At 39.3% G+C, this 22,026-nt stretch overlaps 1 protein-coding gene across 5 annotated transcripts; it reads left to right on the forward strand.

Moving 5' to 3' along the window:
• The first annotated feature begins 5,643 nt into the window (after window positions 1-5,643).
• On the forward strand, window positions 5,644-21,996 carry RAB23 (RAB23, member RAS oncogene family). 5 transcript variants are annotated; one of them, XR_004749417.1, is made up of 8 exons: window positions 5,644-5,762; window positions 6,923-7,124; window positions 7,937-8,022; window positions 13,519-13,675; window positions 15,117-15,217; window positions 16,461-16,553; window positions 17,430-17,653; window positions 19,190-21,996. XR_004749417.1 is itself a non-coding variant. In XM_035321715.1 (7 exons), the coding sequence occupies exons 2-7, from the start codon at window positions 6,970-6,972 to the stop codon at window positions 17,567-17,569; spliced, it is 732 nt and encodes a 243-aa protein (XP_035177606.1). In that variant the 5' UTR covers window positions 5,644-5,762; window positions 6,923-6,969; the 3' UTR covers window positions 17,570-21,950. The 5 variants fall into 5 exon arrangements, 4 of the variants coding, with proteins under 4 accessions (XP_035177606.1, XP_035177609.1, XP_035177607.1 ...); XM_035321715.1 differs by having other exon boundaries at window positions 17,430-21,950; XM_035321718.1 differs by having other exon boundaries at window positions 5,645-5,762; window positions 15,135-15,217; window positions 17,430-21,950.
• Window positions 21,997-22,026: the final 30 nt, after the last annotated feature.

The following is a 22,026-nucleotide window of genomic DNA, read 5'->3' on the forward strand; positions in this document are numbered from 1 at the left end:
AAGGGCTCTAAGTGCAGTTCAGTATTTTTAAACATATTCTTTAAATTTTTGTAAATATACATACAAAAATATCTAAAAAAAAAATCTAAACTCCGTCCTGAAAGACTTCAGCAAACAACTTCTTGGAGTTCCCATTACCAAAACCATTACACAACTGCAATTTCTTTGGCTTAGCCATGAGAAAAAGTAAATCCACGTTTCCGTAAGATTGTAAATAGAGTATTATTGTCTCTGCCAAAAGTGTCCTTTTGGAAAACATTCCCATCTATAAAACTGGATGATAGGACACCTTTATCTCATAGCACTATGAAGTCTAATTCGTAACTATAGATGGAATACCTGATTAGATACCAGCTGCCCACAGACCTACCCGTAGCTGGTTACAGCATCAGCAGTATCTTACAGGCGTCTTTTAGCTGTAAATATTAGAAGGGTAACACATTAGTAATTTTTACTTCCGTTTTGTTATATGTTCTGCTAAAGGAATTACATGTCTTTATATCTATATAAAGTTAATAATATAAAATACCTTCAGATCTGCACTAAATCTCAAAAAAAGAATAATCCATAATCTCACAGTTAGAGATCAGCAGTCATTTTTCCATAGATCCTGAGTACAAAACAGATGGTATTCCACAGTATAAACAAGACGAGGTATCATGTCGACAAATTTATAACATATGGTAACAACATACACTCTTCCTGACTGTGGTGGATCATGGAAACCTTTTTCCCCAAATACTCGGTTGTTTTGGAGAGCAGCAGTGAAATATTTCAAAGGTTTATTCAGCTGATGATTATGTGCGTGTTGATTTCAAAAAAGTTTGCATACATATGACTTGTAGACAAAGCTGAATTTTTCTGGTTGTACTAATGTGACAACTGTGAATTACTCCAATCCTTGAAAATTTTCTCATGTAATAAAACTCTGGCAACCAGGCAAGAGCATTACAAGCCTAGCTACAGGGATCTGCATGTGCAATTTTTTTTTTCTAACCTTCTCCAAGCAAGTTTCAAATGCTGTTGCACTGGTAAGTACATCTTCCTGATTGCCAGGATCAGGCCATAAAAGAGAGAAAAGGTCACACAAGCCATTTGTCAAATCAAGGATTTCTTATGGAGCCTTCAGAGACTCAAAGGAGAACTCAAAAAAAAAAAAAAAAAATTGGATGAAACTAAATGTTCACGAATGACAAATTTTCTATGAAGAAAAGCATCCTACCATCTCTGTAAAACCCTTAATTACCTGTGAGAACTGCCTCACCTTCCCGTAAGTTGCTACGTTCCGGTGACTGCAGCCCTTAAAGGATGATGGTCTGTCACTAGGAAGGTCTCACACTTCAGAGGAGCATTTTCCTATAAATTCAGGAGGATTAAAATACGGCACTACAGGAAGTCTGAACAACACAAGCGGACTCACAAATGACAATGACTAACAAGAAAAAATCTTTACAGCTTAGGACTCTGGGTAGCTTTCTTCTAATTAACTGTACTTATTTTCATAACAAGCTCTCAGGACTAGAGCGATGGAAGTATCTGCTTTCCCTGACCTTCTTAGCCCTCTGACTTTATCCTGTTGAATAGCAAGCTAATTTCCCCACAGAAATGATTGCTGCCAATATTTCAAATGACTTCTATTAGACATCTCACAGAGTTAAAAGACTAGTTAATTGGATTTTTTTTTTTTTAATTTCACAGGATCATTATCACCTTCCTCACATTTCTGTTCTACTTATTTAATTCTCCCTGGAAATGCTGTCAGAATGTTTCTTCACAAAATACACAAACGCTAAAAAATGCATATTCACAAGAAATTTCAGTCAACATTTGCATACGTGCTGTAAGGTAGCTATATTGTCTCTGGATGGATGTATGCAGACAGCAGTTTTCTAAGTTACTTGGAATCCAGCTCCACTGATTTCCAGGCCAGCTGTGAGTCTTCAGTATATCTCAGCAGTAAATACTTATCAGAAGGATGTTTAGTTTGTTTTTGTATTCCCATATAATTTCTACCTCTAGTGCTCCTCCATTGGCCACCTGGACATTGAATTTCTTACTTGGAGATCCGTCATTTATGAAAGATTAATAGCAGTATTCTGAACCTGCTTTTCCATGGGAATACGGTTAATGCCATAACAAATATTTAATTTCAAGCTCTTTATTGCTAATTCTGACTCAGCCTCTTCCTCCTTTGCTATCTATGCCTTCATATCTCTGTTGTTTGTCAACTGTTCAGTAAACCTTTTCCATGCTACCGGGAAATATTTTCAAATTATTACCCTATTAAGGAATGTCTTCATTTCCTTCTTGTTTGGTGGCAGATCCCTCTTCCTCAGACAGCCATTACATTTTATTCCTTGGATACATACTTACAGGAACAAGAGCAGAAAAGAGAACCAAGTCCACAAACTGATATATCAGAAACTCTGGATATACGCAGCTTTAAACACTTTCAGCGTTTTCTTCAAGCAAATTAACTTCCAGATGAAGTAAACTAGAGAAAATATTCAAACTACATGATTGTTTAATACAAATAACTGAATTAACCAACATTTAGTGTTTCAATCCTGATGTTTTCCCCATTTATTTCCATTTTTTCTCTTCTTCACATACAGCACACAGATCAAGCATTTTTATTTTAATCAGGCTTTGATGTTAACAGAAATAAGTGTATTTATAAATTCTGCTTTCTCATCATATGACACGCTGCCTGTAGCCGATAATTCAGCCGCATCTGAATGCAGTGCTTTCAGCAACTTCTTGTACTTAACCTATTTACAGCCCAGTAACTAAGCACAGAAACGATTGCCTTTAGCATGAAAAATGTTTTCAGCACTGCAGACATCTCAACACTCATTAACTTCCACTCATATATCATGTTTGGTTTTGATGGGCATATTTAGTATTTACATAACAATGCATTAATACCTGCAGTTTTTAAAAAAAGGATGATTAGAATTACAAAAAATGCCATTAAAAAATTGATGCAACACATCTAAGTTTCTCTGATCTTGTTGATAAGTGGGAATACACTAATCACATTAACAAAAATACAGCTTGCATTACAGAATCACAGAATAGTCTAGGTTGGAAGAGACCTCCAAGATCATCGAGTCCAACCTCTGAACTAACGCTAACAAGTCCTCCACTAAACCATATCCCTAAGCTCTACATCTAAACGTCTTTTAAAGACCTTCAGGGATGGTGACTCAACCACTTCCCTGGGCAGCCTATTCCAGTGCCTAACAACCCATTCAGTAAAGAAGTTCTTCCTAATATCCAAACTAAACCTCCCCTGGCGCAACTTTAGCCCATTCCCCCTCGTCCTGTCACCAGGCACGTGGGAGAATAGACCAACCCCCACCTCGCTACAGCCTCCCTTCAGGTACCTGTAGAGTGCAATAAGGTCACCCCTGAGCCTCCTCTTCTCCAGGCTAAACAGTCCCAGCTCCCTCAGCCGCTCCTCGTAAGACTTGTTCTCCAGACCCTTCACCAGTTTTGTAGCCCTTCTCTGGGCTCGCTTGAGCACCTCCATGTCCTTCTTGTAGCGAGGGGCCCAAAACTGAATGCAGTACTCGATTATTATCGCATTACAGTTTAACAGAAAACAAGTTATATCACGTTGCTGTTTTTTTTTTTCAGGATTGCATTGGCTGCAATGCATACATTCTGTTGGAAAAACAGCACACAGCAGATGCATTGAACTGGCTCACTAAGAGATTTCAAAACATAGTTGTGATGACAGGGATATCAGCAACTAGAGACTCTAATGGGACTCCCAAGGATTCTTAGTGAAAGATTATTTAACATTTTTATTGCAAACCCAGGCAGTGATATTCATGTAAACCTTGCTGTTAACAAACAGATGACTTTATTAAATGATGGCATTATTTTTCTGCTATAGATTTATCTGATTTGCTTTGCAAACAAAATAATTTCATTGTAGCTAAGTACAACATAATACATCTGGAAAAAATGTTTATGGGTTATATGCTCATGCAAAAACTGCAGTGGAAAGCAGTAATCACAGGAGGACATGGAGAAAACTGAATAGGTGACCTTGGTGAATTGGTATGGCAACATGACCTTTCTGAGGTCTGTAAAGGGGAATACAAGGTAAAAGGTAGGAAGCTGTCTTACCTCTGCACATCTAGTACTGTAGTATTAATTTGGTTCCTAATGTGGCATAGCTGTGTGCCACATATTACTTTAGAATTATGCATGTAACAGATTTCTCTAAGAGTTAACGGGAGGGCTCTCTGATTCAAGGCCTTTTGGCACACAAAAGCTCTGGCATCTAACAGACTCTGAGACTAGCAGCCTGGACCCACATGAACAAAACAAAAGCATAAATTTCTCCAAAAGATACAATGCATACAACTTCGCTGTTCTGAAGTGCAGCTGCAAAATGTGCTAACCCAAAAGGTATGTACTCAAGCATACGCAACATCAACTCACTCTAGAACGAAGATGTAGCCTCGGGAAGGGATAAAGAGATCTCAGTTGTGCAAGGAACTTTTAAACTGGTAATACCTGAGTGTTGTTTGGAAATACCTGAAAAGTGGAGGTGCTGGCTGGGCATTGAGAGCAGCATGTGCAGTCAACACGATGGGCTTTGCAGTACAAAAAAAAAAAAAAAGGGATTTTAGGTGAGGGAATTTCAGTAGTCTAGCTGAAAAAATGGAACATTTTCAGATCTTAAGACTATCAGGTACATAATTCTGCTGAAACATATCATATTTATATAATGTTTTGAAAACAAGAATTCAACAGTTACAAAATGAGTTCATCTTATGCTTAGTAGGATGTTTCCCCACTTTATTTCCAACTAAGCTCAATTCATGTCTGAATCACACGCACTAGGTTTGGTGAATATAGTGAATATTAAAGAAATGGTCACCATGAAAATTGAAACAAGGTGTTAGGCAGAAATTCCTCACTCAGAGGGTGGTGAGGCACTGGCACAGGCTGCCCAGAGAAGCTGCGGATGCCCCATCCCTGGATGTGTTCAAGGCCAGGCTGGATGGGGCTTTGGGCAACCTGGGCTAGTGGGAGGTGTCCTTACCCATGGCAGAAGGGTGGAATTAGGTGGTCTTTAAGGTCCCTTCTAACCCAAGCCATTCCACAATCCCTAGGTCTCACGCATTTGGCCAAAATTCTGAGTGATACCCAGCGCACCACCCACAAGAACACCATCTGCCTCCCATGAGGACTACCCAAAACTGTGAGAGCCTGAGGGAGGCCGATGATGTCCAGGGACATCTTGTGCACAGAGGCAAAGCAAAAAGCGGCCAGAGGCTGGGTACCCCCGCGGGTCCCCCTCAGCCATCTGTCTCCTCAGAGCCCCCTGGAAGCCGCTCCAACCCTGCCGGGCGCACCCCAGCCTCGGCGGCGGGCGGCCAGTGGGGCCGTGCCCCGACCCCAGACCCCGGCGAGGGGGCTGCAGCCCCGACCCCAAAGCCGGGTGAAGAGTCCCCGTCCCCAACCCCACACCCCGGCAAAGGGTCTCCAGCCCCTGCCGGGCGCCGGGGAGGCGGAGGCGGCGGCAGCAGCGGGCGGGCACCTCCCTGAGCGGCCCCCGCGGCCCTGACGGCGTTTCCGGGCGGGGGAGCGGGGATGTGCGTCCGGGTTGGGTCGGCCCCAACGAGCGGCTTCCTCCCTCCTTCCATCCTTCCCTCCTCCATCCCTCCTTCCTTCCCTCCCTCGCTGTCTCCGAGGCGGAGTCGCCGCCGTGCCCTTTGAGGGAGCGCCGCCCGCGGGGGGTCGGTGAGAGGGGAGCGGGAGCCGGGGGCGACCCGAGGCGGGAGGCGGCGGGGAAGAAGGGACCGGGGGGGGAAGCGGGGAAAGGGGCCGGGGGGCGACCGGGAGAGGCTCCCCCGCCTCCCTCGTCCCTCCTCGGCGGGGCCCCGAGCCCTGCCCGCCTGCCCCGGGGCTGTCTCCACGCCCCGAGGCGGCGGCGCCGTGAGGCGAGCTCCTGGCGGGCAGCCCCGCGGGGCCGGGCGCTGAGCAGCCTGAAAAGCCTCAGGGAAAAACCTGCGGCCGACAGTGGGTTGCGGGTGGTTTTGCTTTTTTTCCACCCCGGATTTCTGAGGTAAAAGTCTCGCCTGGGCACGGCTGCAGGGAGAGCAGGGCGGCTGCTGCCCCCGCCGAGCTCTGGCAGGCTCCGCTCGCACACCTCGCTCCTGGGGTGCAGACTTTCCTAGCTTAACTTGCACATTAAGCATTAATAAGGAAGCTATCTAACTGTTTGAACGTTAAAAATAATGTTTTAAGGCAGTTGGGTTGTCCAGTTTCTTTCTTTTTTTTTTTTTTTTTTTTTAAAAAAAAAGACCCTTGAAAAATGCAACATCTCCTGAATTACCTGGTGATACTTAGATACATACCTGGTGATACTTTCATGTTCTGATTCACGTGCCAAAACCTAAATTAGTCATAATAGAGCACAAATTTATTTGAGGATGATTTTTTTGTCCACTTCTTTGGACAGATTTAGACAAATTCTCAAGAAGTGGAGCAAAGGATGGGTCATGGGGTTAGGCAGCATCACTGCTGGCGTGAGGTGACGGCACCTGAGGCAAGTACGGGAGCAGGGCCTGAAGTGAACCTTGTGTGCCTCAGACCCATGGTACGTCTTGGACTGATCACTTGGGCATTTTGCACGTCAGAGGTGGAATCAGGCGTACAACTAATATACAGTACATTCATACAGCGAAAGGACAATGTTATGAGCAGTTTTGTTCATGTCCAATTAGTAAGTGACAAATTGAAGTGCTGACTGATGAAATAACTTGCCCAAGGTCACCTAAACAGTCTGTAGAAGAGCTGGAAATAAGTAGTACAGTTTTTGTGAATCCTAATGTGAAATCATCTTTCCTCTTGCTTTCTGTTCACAGCATTTTTATGAACTTTACTTTATTTACAGACTTCGTAGACTCGTGAATAAGCTAGAGAGTCACCTGAGCTGCAGAGATGTTGGAAGAAGATATGGAGGTGGCCATCAAGGTGGTAGTAGTAGGAAATGGAGCTGTTGGGAAGTCCAGTATGATTCAGCGATATTGCAAGGGGATTTTTACAAAAGACTACAAGAAAACTATTGGTGTAGATTTCCTGGAAAGACAAATCCAGTATGTATTAAATAGATGTCATGCTATCCATTTTTACCTTTCCTTCTGTTTCGTTGTTCTGTCGTAATCTAAAGATATGCAAAGACTTCAAACACAAGGCCTATAGTCTCTGAAGCTAAGTAAAGGGAGTTGTTTTCTCTTTTGGACTGAGGGCTAAAATTATATCACTCCATTCTCTAACCAAGATTTAGAATTATAAATCAAAAGCAAAATAAAAGTTGGAACCTCTGTCATTCTAAGCTTTTTTTTGAAAAGTTTCCTGTGTATTCTACCACCTGCTGATATTCTTTGCGATTTCTTGTTTAAAGTAGAAGTGCTTATGATTAAACAATTGCACAAGTTTAGGAGCTAATATAGATGAAATAACTGGGAAAAATAATTAAATACACTATGGATTTAGTCTCTATGTAATATAAGCAGGTAATACCCAACAATGTTTGATAAAATGGAAAATAGTATGGTAATGAGAAGAAAAATCTATAAATTCTATACGCTGATTAAAAAGGCAAAAAGACCATTATTCAGGCACCTAAGTTTTGTTTTGATTTCTCGTTATTTCTCTTCATGGAGAGGAATACAGAGGAAGAAGAGGAAAGGAAAATGAAAATAAAATATGGGTTGTCAAGGAGGAGCACTAATGTAATTGAGGTTTTATTGCCATAGTATGGTGTGGGGGTGAGCCATTATCAATTATCAAATATTTTTGATAATTATCAAATAAATTTGAATTTAATTACTGTTATTTGTAGAGATGGATATGTTTCTGTGTTGGTTGTTTTGTATTAATCACAGAACTGTGTTGTTTATTTCAGAGTTAACGATGAAGACGTCAGGCTAATGTTATGGGACACTGCAGGTCAAGAAGAGTTTGATGCCATAACTAAGGCCTACTACAGAGGTGAAAATACTATGTTTGTTATTTGGTGGTTGGGTGGTTTTGGTCTGCACATCTTTTAAGATATTTCCCCATCTCTGGATTAAGATTTTTAGTTATTTCACGTGTGTGCAAAGCAAGTACAGCTCGTTTTTTTCAGTTCTTGAACGTTTTCCCTGTCATGTAAGATCCTTGTCTTAATTAAGTGCCACTTTATGCATTATGCTCAGTAGTGCCCTTTGAACAAATGGAACATAAGGCAAATATCTGCACAGAAACTCTTATGGAGCTGTTCAAACAGTCCAACTCAAAATCAAACTTAATTTGTTTTATGTGTCAGTGCTGTATTTATAATCCAATATACACTGTTAATATATTTTAAGGCAGTTCTGAAGTTTCAGGTGGGAACTCTGATCATGATACTTCATAATAACTGTCAATAATAGAAATAAGGAAAAGGTCTGGGAAAACTGGAATCAGAGTTCAGAAATTTCTTCATTTTGATGTGTATTTGCTAGCTTTTCTGTAGATATGTTTTCCCCCTAAAAGTATTGCCTGAATTCTGTAAGAAGTGCCTTTGTAAATGTTCCAAAAACTATGTCTGAGGCACTTACAAGTTAATCCAAGGGAGAAAAAATCCACCAGTTATCCTGGAAAGAGAGTTTATTAAGCACAGTAATTCTCATTCTGGTACTGACTGCTTTGAACACATTAACATAATAGAGTAATAAGGAAAGTGTATTTACTTCATAGAATAGAAACTATATTATTCAGCCATGTAAAGGCAGCCTTTCTATTTAGCCAGTTACAAATCGCATGCTTAGGCTTTCTTTCCATGTAATTTGTCAGTGGTTGTGAATATTTCCCCTCTTTTTTTCTTTTTTAACAAGAGATACAAATGACTTAAGAAATTCTGTCATTCACTTCTTGTCAAAATTACCTGATGGCTGGGAGAAAATATATTGCTCTGATATAAAATCTTAGAGATATTATCTCATTTAGAGATAAACTAAGTTATGCCTTGATGTTTCAGGGTGTTTCAGTTCTCTGAGCTTTTTATATTTCATGATAGTTCTGATAACTAGTATTTTTTAAAAACTATTTCTGGTTGTACCTTGTAATTGTTGGTTGCCATTTCTTTGGAAAAAGATACTTCTTTTCCTGTTTCTTTTTGTCCTTGTGTGGAAATAGATCATTCTGTTATTTTACAGCTAACAAGTTGAGCACATGAATTTTAGAAGGTAGCTCTTGATTATCTCTGAGCTTCCTTTTTACTCTTCTGGCCTTTAGTTCTCTTGTGTGCCTTGCAGTCCCTAGGTGGTTCAAGCCAAAGCCTTTTTCTCCTCATTACTGGGACTGTTATGCCAAAGCACAGAGCGTCCAGGACTTTGCAGTACGCTTACTGTCCTCACTTACCATCAGACCTGGTGGTTTAAAAAATAATCAGCACAAGAATCTTGATGTCTTGCTCATGACTCATGCCCCGCGTAGCACAGTTAGAGCTCTGCCCTTTATACTGAAGGGGTGGATGTGGAGCAGAACAGCATCATCCCGTGGGTGCCCGGTGTGGACAACGTGATGGTTCTCCTAACAGCACGAGCTGTTAGACACTGACTGTTCTGCACTAGACTTTGAAGGATGAGGGAGATTTTAGGAGTCTGAAATGCAATTTTGGTTTAGCATCAGGTCTGCAAGCACATTTATTTAGAGCAAAAGGTCAAGGTTACTTTGTAAATGCAAGGATTTCAACATGAATTATTGCTGACAAGGGAAAGATGCCTCCAAGGGAGGGGCTGTTTCTTCCAAGTCTGCACCTCCCTGTCATTCTGACCGCTGTCATTGCACTTGGGATTGCGTGCTCTCCTGGAACACTGAGCATTGTCAGTTCTGCAGGGATCAGTTGCTCATCTGTGATGGCACAATGGATGCTTCAGAGTCTGTTTCCGAGCCATTGTCTGGGGACCCAATTCATTCAGCCTTGCAGAGAAACAAAATTGGAGCTGTCAGTGGACTTGTCATGTGCTTTTCTTTGCACGGGGGAATATGTGCAGCCAAGAGCTGCGTACCCATCATCATACAACACAACGAGTCAAACTGTCCAGCAGCCTAAATTCAAGGAATTGAAGGAAGCTTGATGTATATTGGTTACTTTTTTTATATCGTATCATGCATCTTCTTTTCTATCCTGTAAATCATTCATTCTCTAAGCAGCTAGGTACTTCATTTGTAAGCTAAGCAAATACGCAAGGGGCTGTCATTAGCAGCCCTGTGCCTTCTGTTCACATTACAGGTCTTGCAACGCAGCATTTGATCACTTCTTAGTGCTTGCATCTCCCTCCAAAAACTACCAATGTTGTCTTGAGTAGACCCTTAATAGTTCTTTGAAAGAAAAGACGCCTCTTGCTCATTAGTCTGTTGTTCAGTCGCTGATGCATCAAATTCTCAGGCTCCTCATTTTGTAGCCCAGTAGCTAGATGTCCTGTTTGTCAAGTTATAAACGTACTCAAGGTAGCCAGGATCCACAGCAGGTAGACCATCAGCATTAACAAGAGCTTCTGGATGATGATATCTTGGACCTCGAATTTTGATCTCAGTTTAAAGTCGAACAGGCTGCCATCAATTTTGTAGTGAATGTGGTTTTGTCATAGCCTGAAAAAGCTGAGGACGGGAACAGAAGAGTGAGATGAATAGGTTTGAGGTGTAAAGCCCTGTGAGAATCGACCTGTAGCAAGGAATTTCTTTACCTGATTCCTATTACACAGGCATTGTGTCCTTTTGAAAGGAGAAAATACAGTTACACAGCCTCTGAGGAAGGGACAGCTTGCTGAGGATCTTTGAGACCTACTCAGCTGGCAAGTTCATGCTCTACTTGAATCAAGTAGAGATGCCAGCACTACTGTTAATTTTTTTCTGAATTAATCTAGGTGTGGATATCAATTCAGTGATTCTGCAGCAAGTTGGGACAATATAGGGATTATCAAAGCAGTAATCCCTATATATCACACCAAAAAAAAAAAACAGAGTCCTTTTCCGTAATACCTTAAGTTGCTTTGCAAAACAGCTTCTTACAGAAGAAGTCTAATTTCAAACATTCATAGAGAACCTGTTGGTTTTAGTTGTGTTCCTGTCTGGTGTTGTCCTGTGCCTTTGCTGCTGGTGCCTGTTGTTGTACACAGTCAGTTATGTGACAGAGGTAGTGTAGGATTCCGTCAGGACTCTCTTAAATACTGTCATTCACTACATATCCAGAGATGTTTATGTGCCTAAATCCTGGTTTGTTTGTTTGTTTGTTGGAACTCCTCCAGGGATATTATGGTTTCTTAAACTTGTCTATACTATCAAGAAAAATACTGAGTATTTAGCAGTATTCTTAGAAGATGAAAATAACCTGCCTTGTAAGGTACCTGTTCTGCAGCATCTTTCAGCGCACTCTGATGCCACATCAACTTTTGCACTGCGATGAAGCATCCCTTTAGAAAGATTGCATTTGATGTTTTGAATCAAGAAGAATACTCCTTTTTGTGTTCCCTGGTATTACTTACAAGCCAGTGATCAAAACCTTCAACAGAAGCTTGGAATTAGGCAGTCATATAAGTGTGTATGATTTGTCATTGTTGATAGACATTGTTGATGATGAAAGACACTTCCATTTACTGTTGTTTGTTTTAATAACTTCCTGGTAAGAACCTTCAAATACCAGCATCTGGAAGGCCCTCAAAAATATCTCACTTTGATTAGGGACTGTTACATAATTCTTTTAAAGGCAGTATTGCCAACCTGACTATTACTTTTATTGTCCCTGTCCACTGCGTGATAGAAGTATTACATCTAAATTGAGTAAATAAATCTGCTGTTGTAAGCCACCCTCTTTTTACTTACTAACGTGCTAGAACTTTTCCCTCTACACTTAACTGTTGCCAACTTATCTCTGTTTTAGCATTCAGGAGGAATGGATGGAAAGAGAGATGGAGTGAAAGTTCCTTAGAGTGGAAATTTCGCAATGGATTCCTTAGTCTTAAAACTGAGCAAGATGATGTTTGCAGATGGTGAGAGCCTTGTACATGTTCCCGCTCCAGCAGATCAAAGAACTTAAGAGAGGCTTTATTAAGCTAGATGGCAAGATGGTCGGTTAAATTCAGCATTGACGGTTAAATTCAGCAAGGTAACCTGCCTTAGAAAGAATAATTAAATTTACACATACCTCGTAGGGTTTTAAGTGGAAGCACATCAGGTTAGAACATAATGTGGACATTAGGGAAAACAAACAATTTTAGAACACAAGTAATAAGATAGGGAGGATTATGAAAGGCTACTACATTGCTACTACTTTGTTGGCAGAGCTTAATTTGAAGTTCTGAGGGCAGCTCTTATTACTCTGTTTAAAACTGTACCAGAAAAGTCTTAAAGGCAGGTGAAAGAATGCTTAAAGAGCGTAGGAAAACTTTGGTAAAGGTAGACTGAACTTGGCTTTGAAAAGATAAATAAAAGGAAATTTAATAGAAGTACTTGAATGTCAGAGAAGTATAAAGGCAAACAATACAGGAATGGGGGATACTTGATGAAACTCATAGATAAAAGAAAAATCATACTGATGAAATAGTTTTTTTCATATTATATGTAAGTAGTTTGGGATATGTGCCACAAGATACCACTAGACTCTCAAAACCAGCTGTCTAGTCTTTTACCAGCAGGCATAATTCTACTGTTAATTATCAAATATATTAAAGGCATCTAAATAACAGTGTTTCTTCGTGTGTTTATGTGCAAAGACAAGAAGGTTTTGGAGGATAACAAAGGGCTACCGGACAGTCAAAAAACTACTCCCTAATATTTTAACTATTGAAGTACTGAATCCTGAATTTCTGATTCCTTGGGTTGTTACTGTTCACTATGGATTTACTGTTACTTGCCAAGGCTGTAATAAAACCGTGACAAAAATATTAAAAAACAGCCTGTGTGTGTGTGGATATCATAGTGCTGAGACCGCATGAGCATGAATTCTCTCTAAAGAGCTACTAAACAATTTACTTAAAATTTTTAGAGAAAGCTGTGGTTATTTCTCTGCTTTTCAAAAGCCTAATTACTGTAGTTTAAAGAATAATGTGAATTATGCTTTACAGATATCGAATCATGAAAAACATTTGCCTTTTGGCTTCCAGTTAAGCTGTCTGAAAAGCAGTGAGCAATAAGCAAACTTCTCTTTCCCTTTTTCCAGCCTTTTCCATGCTCCTTCCTTTGCAAACGTGCACCTTGCTGGAGATGATTTGAAAAGTACCAGACTCAGCCATCAGGAGGAATTGATATAATGGTCGAAATCATAAGGCAATTTATTCCTTTTCATTTGGGGAATTTTCTAACCATTGGTTTGTCACAAGCTGGTGGTAAAAGTGTGATTTTTTGGAAGAAACCAGGAAAACCACATCACTTGGAATATATTCAATATTATTCTTTTTATTATTATTATTATATTGGTTTGTTGCTTGATTTGTATGCATTTGTAATTGTTTTGTGTATTTTTAGGAGCCCAGGCTTGTGTTCTTGTGTTTTCTACAACTGACAGAGAGTCCTTCAAAGCAATCCCTACCTGGAAGGAAAAAGTGGTGACTGAAGTTGGAGACATCCCCACAGTTCTGGTGCAGAATAAGATTGATCTTCTTGATGACTCTTGTATAAAGAAGTAAGGGTTCTATCTTCATGTTTCTGAAGAACAATTACTGTACCCTTTATACACATGCTTAAAAAAAAGGCAAACAAACAAAAATGGGAGGTTTTGGTGAAGAATTCTGATGTCTGGGTTATCGAACCTAGGCTCCGAATCAAAATGTGCCCTAGAAGCACAGGTGTCTGGCATTACTACAGGAGCGTAGCTTCTTGGGTGGATGTGTTTGCCAGGCTAAAAACTCTGTTAGCTTCATGCCTTCTTCTGAAGTATCAGCCTAAAAAATGGAGGAATAGCATCAGGAGTTTGATTCTACCATGATGTGATTTTTTTTTTTAATCAGAGATTGCAAAACTATAAATTTGCCCTCCTGATACAAATTTACAGTTACTGTTAAACTGCTGGGCATTGCCCAGTTTAGTTACCAAAGGCTTGCTAGAGTGGTCAAGACACAGTAAACAGGTTGTTTGAAAAAGTGTCTTTGTATTCTTTGCTTCCCTTTTCTTCAATTTGTTTTTATTGCTCATTTTAATCAAAACATTGTGACTCTATAGAAACCTGTATCTGCACATTGCTGATCCTTCTTTACTATGTTTTACTTTATAGATTTTACTGTCAGTTTATTCTGCCTTTGTGTATATGCCTGTTTTCATTCCTGTCATAAAATCAGCTTAACAAATGTTAACTCCTGTTTACCACAGTGTGGAAAGTGCTGCATGATTAGTTTGATCATTCTCCACTGCTTTATTTCTACCACCTTCCTGGGAGATTGGAGTTTTCTTCTTTTTGTTGTTTCCTACACTGGCTTTCTTTGTTCTGTGTTTGCTCTCATTGATGGCATAAATCAGTTTGTATTCCCTCTGCCAAGAATACTGAGAATTCTTCAAAGGAAAAGCAGAACTGCATTTCAACTTCCCCTTTATTTATGGTATGTCACTTAGGTTTGTTCTCTGAATACTCCATCTGCCTCAGTATTTCTCTTGGTGACATTCTAATGTTTTCTCAGCTTTTCCTTAACATCTAACACAAATTATTTCTCAAAAAAATATAAAATCATTTAATTCATATCTGCACTCATCTGATTGCATCATCTACTGCTTTATTAAAATATAGTTAAGAAATATGGTTTTTGGTTGTTTTGACTTTACAGTGGTAACTATTCTGATTCTACAGCTGCATTAATTCCAACCTCCTTCCTTTTGGTTTCACTGACACCTGTCTTAGAAGCCTTGGGAAACTGTAGTTAATGAAGTCAATAAATATTGAAAAGCAACTACTTTTGTTCATAAAGAAACTGCTTGTGAAATACTTCGTTGCTATAGTAGGGATACAGTAAAGAAATGAAGGATCAGGTGGTTTTTGACTGTCTGCCCACCTTGCTGTGTTTAACGTACCGCAAAGCGTTTTGTCTATAAGAATTTATAAATGCTGACAAATTATAGAAATTACTGATTAAAAGTCTTTTTCTACTATGCAGTGAAGAGGCAGAAGCACTGGCAAAAAAGCTAAAACTACGGTTCTACCGAGCATCGGTGAAGGAAGACCTAAACGTAAGTGAAGGTACGAGATACAACACAGTAGGTGTCCGTCCTGCCCTCTGCTGTACATCATATGCACATAACATCGCTGTGTATCATATGTATATACCATTGCTTTTGCATTCTCTTGGCAGTCCTTCTTATCTTTCCTAGCAGCACGCTTTAAGCATAGCTATTATTGCTTGATACCAGCGTGTTATGCCTGTTTTTGATTCGTGTACATCTTTCCTTTCTTTTCCACAAATGGTGCGTAGCGTCAGGATTTACAAGTGCCAGCATTCTGGGGGCTCTGCAGTCCTACTGACTGTCAGTAAGCACTGCGCTTTTAAAGCCCGCATGTAGAAGTTCAATTATTACAGTATAGAAATTGTTGAACAGATTCATTCACAATCGTTAATAGTTAAGAAATAATTAGTATAAATCATTTCATAGTTTAGTTAAATAAAATACATTAAAAATTACATCTGTGTCAGCCTTTTGACTGCTGGTGATACCTTAGTAGTTCCCAGGTTCACCTTTAATGCATATATTTAATACGAATACAATTCAGTCACTGTCTTTTCAGGGCTAAGTTTGAATAAACATGAATTATAGTCTCTGCTAACTTTTGTTTGTTTAATCAGGCAAACTTAAAATTATACTAGTTGTTTCTTCTTCCAAGCTTTCACCTTGGAACATAAAATTTGTACCATAAAAACTAGAAATTTTTCTGTATCATCTGTAAATGAGTTATTAATTGCAAATGAAAGTTTGCCTATAGTTGTAGAGTTTTCAGTTTCTTAGATAAGACATTTTATACCCTTATACAAATGAGGGTGGCATTAGTTAATTAGAAAAGTGTTCCTTCCAGGTTATATTAATAGCCTTGATTTACATGACTGTTGTTATTCTAAAGCTTTGTGCAAAAAATAATAAACTTACAATACAATAATTTCTAAATTCCTTTAAAAATTTCAAGTTGCATGAATTGGAACATTCAGCAATATTTATATGCCAGCTTTCTTACAGTATTGAGATGTTTCTGTATGCCGTGCAAGACCGTAGTGCTGCAGCCCGTAAGATCTGGTTGGCACGGGACTGATTTGGATTCTGGTCAGGACACAGCCAGGCCTGCCAAGGGAGAATCACTTGCTAGACTGTGTTAAACCTAGCCCATCAAATCTGGTTTTGTCACCAAGCAAAGCTTGATATGAAAGTTTTATTATTGATCTGAATATTATCTTTAAGCATACCCTGATGTGCCTTTTTTCTTTCTAACATTCCAGTTTTCAAGTATTTGGCTGACAAATACCTTCAAAGGCTCAAGCAACAAACAGCTGAAGAACCAGAGCTAGTACATACGAGCAGTAACAAGATTGGTATGTATGCTGCAATAAATAATAATAATAATAAAAACAGAAGACAGTATTCTGTGCCATCAAAGCTTCTGGTCCCATCTGTTGCCTTATGGAGTTAATAGATGGTGAACAGGGTGTAATTGTTACCTTGCTGTGGTAGGGTGTTGTAAAATTCCTTCTGTAAAATAACTTTGTGACTATCTAAAGTTACAAGATTGTCAAATTGACATACTGAAGTTTCTGGCTAATGTTTGCCAAGTGCCCTTTTATTAAATTCTTTAAAACATTGTGTAAGGGCTTGAGAAAGGATGCTTGGTGGTGGTTTCAATGTAATTACTATTAGCGTTACTCATCTTAGTGCAGATGTAGAAGAGACTCACTGTGAAAGAATCTGGCATGCAATCTGTCTTCGTAAACTTTGCCTTTTGTGAGGGAACACTGAACTTTTGGAGCCCTTCTTTAAAGCAATCCTGAGTCTGTTTTTGTTATTTTCCTTAAAGCACTTGGGTTTTGTTCACTCTTCTTCCATACCTTTCTCTCTGCAAAGTTTCTAACTTTAAAATTTTCATGTTTTTCTTTTACTGCATTACTCAGCAAACCATAGTTTTGTTACTGTGCAATTAGTAGCGCACACACACTCAGAGGAGTGAATCTGCTACCCTTCAATTACATGGATGTTGTATACTGGCTCTAAATACTGCCTGCCTAGTAATTCCAGCTGGCTCTGCTTCAAATTTAGCTGCAATATTGTCCCCAAAGTAGATAAACGGCTGTTTTGTTTGTTTGTTTGTTTGTTTTCAGTACTGTGAATTAGTAACTGTTGCGTCTTAAGTTTTAATGTATTATACTGCAGGAAGTGAAGAAATTAAATATTTTTATTGTCTTTAAATTATGTAGGTGTTTTTAACACAGCTGCTGGAAGTCACCCCAACCAAAATTCTAGCACTCTCAACGGGGGAGATGTCATCAACCTTAAACCAAACAAACAGAGGACCAAGAAAAGCAGAAGTCCTTTCAGCAACTGCAGCATACCTTAGACCACTTCTGGAGGAAAAAAAAGAGTAACAGTGAATTGGATGAAGTTGTGCAATTGAATACAGAATAAAAAGCCAGCTTTAGAGGTATTTTACCAGTGCTTTAGCGAATCTTGTGCCTATGGGATCCTGGATAGATGATGGGTTTATCTAAAATTGCTGATGCAGTGGTTTTTGGTGTGTAGAGTGAGACATCTGGTGGCAAAACACAGAACCATGTCTGTCCCTGTGCACTCTTTTAAAAAAAATAAGCAAGCATCTTTTTGAAGGAATTATTTACAGAGCTCTGAACTAGGTTTTGTGAAGCACATTTGATGTAAGGATAACACTTACAAGTATAGGCACAGACCATAACTTTATGGCCCAAGGTAAAGTAGCAACCTCACAACTCAAATTCAAAGGAAATGTTAGGCTTGATTAGCCAAGACACTAAGAAATTAAGTGAAGAGCAGAATGAAGATGTCACGTTTTATGCCTGATGGTATTAACGTGGATTCTGGCAGTTCTGTCAGTGCAATATACTTGTGTTCTATATATGGCTGTTAGGGTATATATGTAAACATTTGGTATGAATATTTAGGCTAAATCCCAGTGTATACATTACTTGGAGATCAGCTGATGATTATGAAATAGCATCTTCAGAAAAAGTTTTCCTTTAAAAACGTTCCATTTCTGATGAGGCTTTCCCAGCTGCTGCTGTGTATGTTTAACTTGCTATACTTGGGCCTAAAAGCTTAGATTTAAAAATGGATGGTGCCAAAAATGTTCCTCTTTTACCTAATGCTGTGCTACAGATGTTTTTGTAAGTTTGTTTTTCCTCAGTCTTAACAGGTTGAACAAGTAAGTCTTTAACACTAATAGATATCCAGATGGAACACATAACATACTCATGTTCCTGTCCAAGTTTGATTGCTGTGTCCTGTGTTATCTATGAAAAAGGAACTTGCAGAGTGGTGTCACAAAATATTTATCTTCTTTGAAGAAATTTTTCATAGGTACTGTAAACTAGGTTATGGAGGATCCAAAAACTGCAGCTAATAACCGAATTTCATTAATGAGGCGTTCCTTAATGTTGTCACGTACTCAAAATTAGCTGACAGTTACAGAAAATCTAATTCTGCAAGATCTGAGACATGGCAAAAAAAAATCTCAAAATATATAAATAATTTTACAGAACTGATTCAGACATTTAAGAGCCCAAATCTAAATTAAAGGTATTTGGGTTTAGGCTCCTAAATCACTACGGTGCTTTTAAAACTGCTAAGCAAGATATCTAATTTACCAAAAATAAACACTTTTTAATCCTCTTCAAGAGCATGCATGCCTTTTAAAAATATCCATTTTGTTTACATGTTTTTGTATGGTATGATATAATTTTAACTTTCTAGGATTTCTACAACAAACCTGCCAGTGACAAATGCAAAATATGCTGCTTGAAAAAAAATGTAGAATTTTAATAGTTTTTTAAACAGTGTATGAGAGTGAAAGTGACTCGACTGATCCTGTATATTTTTGGAGGAAGGACTTTTCACTGTGTGAATTCCTATAGGAAGCCTGACTTACTTTGTTTCTAAGTCAATGAGTGTGGAAACTGAAATGTCCTCTTGTCCCACTGTCTGCAGGGAGAGAAGTGGGTGGCGAGTTATGCACAAGCAGTGTAGATCTGCGTTTGATGTTTACTGAGTTAGACTTTCTACTGAGTACCGTTGTTTCTTTGACAAGCTGTCACAGCATCGCCTGGTGGTGGCAAGAAGGCGCTCGGTCCCCTTTGCTGTTGCAGCAAAACTGTGTCCTTCGCTGTAATGTTTCCTGTATTCTCTCTTGGATAGATGCCTTTATTTTTTAACAAGTGCATTTAATCACGTATGTATGTATGTATGTATAAATGGAGTCGAGTCCCACCTGTCTTATAGATAGAGGTATTTAGATTAAAGGTACTTAGGATTTGGTAGCAGAGACCTATGATTGTACACAATGGGGCCATCTGACAGCGTCAGGATGTAGGGTGAGAGGGTACGCGTGAAGAATTTTGACAACTGTTTTTAACATGGAAACTTTTACATTTCAGTGTCTGTTTAACATTTTTTATTAATTTTTCTCAAAAAGCGTCTGAAACATCTTTCTTGCCTTGTTCAACTTTGTACAGAGTACTGAAAAATCTTTGATGTGTAACGACCATTCGTACTGTTAGATATTTTACAGCAGACATTGTATTATTACAGAAGCCATTTGCGTTTGAGGTCTGTCACTATAAACCACTATGTTAAGGACTGAAAACTCAATAGAAATTTTTGTAGGTGGAAACTCGACAGACCTGCTGAATTTAGGATGCATTGAAGTGTTGTATGTATGTGCTTTAATCTTGGAATATATATTTGCAGGACTGGGCAAGAGTGAGTTTTAATTTCATTCCCATCTTAAACCTAAAGTGGCTCTTTCTTTGTTGTGACTTTGCAGTGCTTAATCTCCAGTATGACCAAGATGGAGACTGTCCAAATTGGCATTTTTCTGGAGAGTGCTCTGCATGTACTCTGCTTGAAAATGTAAATTTTATCTCCCTGGTTTTAGTATATAGACGTGAACCAGATGAGTTCCTTGCATGCTGCAGGAATCCTTAGGTATTCATAGCACTGCTCCACGGGAGTAACTGTTGACTTCTGGATGAAGAGCTATGCCTGCACTTCCAGCACTCACATTGTCCCCTCTATTTTTTTTTATTATACACATCGCCTCCATTCTCCACTCCATCGCCCCCATTCTCCACTCGGTGTTCTCACTAAAATACCACGCTGCAGTCACCCTTCTCGTGCTCCTGCTGACTGCGTGGTGGCGGGGGGTGCAGTTCTGCGCCTACCGCAAAGTTTTCTTCCATGAGACTGAGCAAGCTGCACTCCTCTGCCATCTGCTAAAATCTCTTGAGTAGCTCATTGGATACACGATCCAAATTTTGCCAGAATTCTTTGCTTTCAGCTGATAAAGCTGATAAAGTTAGTAGAAAACTTCGGTAACTTAATGCCTTAGTGAAATAAGCATTCACTAAAGAGTACAGCTCTCAAGCATCTGTCGCTCCCGCGTTGTATCCATTCAGTGAATGGGCGTTCTCCCAGCCAGTGGGGCATGGTTTGGTGCGGAGCAGTAACGCTAGGGATGTATTTCCGACTGGAAATAACAGACCCCAAGGGTGTAAGACTGGTCACACTAAGATTTTTGTGCTTGTGTCTCTGGTTAATTAAAAAAAAAAAAAAAAAAGGCATTCCACTTAAGACAATTTTGGAACTTTCTTATTTTCAGTGTTTCTTAAGGCAATGCTTACCTGTTTTGGTCAAAATGCACAAATTCCCATACCGTCAGTCTAATTGCCTGATTAATTTTTTTATGCTTCCATAAAAATCATCTTTTTTGTTTCATGGTTGGACTATAGCACATCTGAAGTACTCTTTCTTTGCACCATTTTTGTAGTTGCATGTTGTGCTGAAGGGACTTGAGCAGCTGGACACGTACTGCTTTGAGGTTGTGCCTGGGTACACGCACATGCCTGGTGACCATGCACTTTGACGCTGTTAATTCATTAGTCAAATGTATAGCTACCAGTTAACGGACTAATACAATTAATTATTTGCACTGCTGGACCCTCTTGGGAGAACTCACACACCAAACTGACAAAACATGCTTCTGATTCCAGTAGTGGTACCTAAGCTCCTTCCGTTTTTCTAAATCCAGTCATAAACCTGTGGCTAAAGTTGTAGTTCCTGAGCACGAGGTGTCCATCAAACAGAGCAACCACGGCCCAGGAGGCTTGATTTCATCAAAACAACCATGCTGTATTTCTGTAGGAAGTAACAGTTGTGCATTTTTTTTTTTATGCTCAAGTGGTATCTGACAGAAGAAAATATTTCTCACTTAAATATGGCATCCTAAGAGCTAATCTAAGTCATAAAAGAAAAAATGCAGGAATTGACAAATTTAAGATGAAAGGTGCTATGGTAGAATAAGAGAAACTTTGAAGCAGTTCCATGTCAAAGAGGGGTTCTGGACAGGTCACCTCAAAGCCAGGCGAGTCCTAGTGCTGTGCTAGCCTCCTTCTCAGGTTTGCAGCTGAAGGGTAATGCTGATAAAAAACTTAGGGAGTGAGTGTTCTTGTTTCCTCTTCCTGACGCAGATGTGGTTCAGCAAAACCAACTAAAATTGCTCAAAGAAATAAAAAACGGACCAGGAGAAAAACCGTTGTCATTGCAAAGCTAAAGATGTGTTGTTCCTAATAAGTGACTTACTCTTATTGGCAAGTTCCCGTGACTCTAAATGGTTAAAACAGATATATATACACATAACTTTTTATCACCTTCATGAGCTCAAGTAAATGTATTATATTTTTAGAAAAAGTCGATATAACTTACAGTAAATCCCCAAGTGGACAAATAAATGTTTAAAAACGAATATTGTGTGTATGGTATTCCTGTAAT

This window comes from Oxyura jamaicensis, chromosome 3 (genome assembly GCF_011077185.1).
Source record: "Oxyura jamaicensis isolate SHBP4307 breed ruddy duck chromosome 3, BPBGC_Ojam_1.0, whole genome shotgun sequence".
Classification (NCBI taxonomy): domain Eukaryota; kingdom Metazoa; phylum Chordata; class Aves; order Anseriformes; family Anatidae; genus Oxyura; species Oxyura jamaicensis.

What these genes read in the sequence shown, in the direction of transcription:
- RAB23 (XM_035321715.1), top strand. Translation starts at nt 6,970, where the DNA reads ATGTTGGAAGAAGATATGGAGGTGGCCATCAAGGTGGTAGTAGTAGGA. An exon ending in TTCCTGGAAAGACAAATCCA is followed by an intron (nt 7,125 to 7,936) that starts GTATGTATTAAA and finishes TGTTTATTTCAG; the next exon opens with AGTTAACGATGAAGACGTCA. An exon ending in GATGACTCTTGTATAAAGAA is followed by an intron (nt 13,676 to 15,116) that starts GTAAGGGTTCTA and finishes ACTGATTAAAAG; the next exon opens with TCTTTTTCTACTATGCAGTG.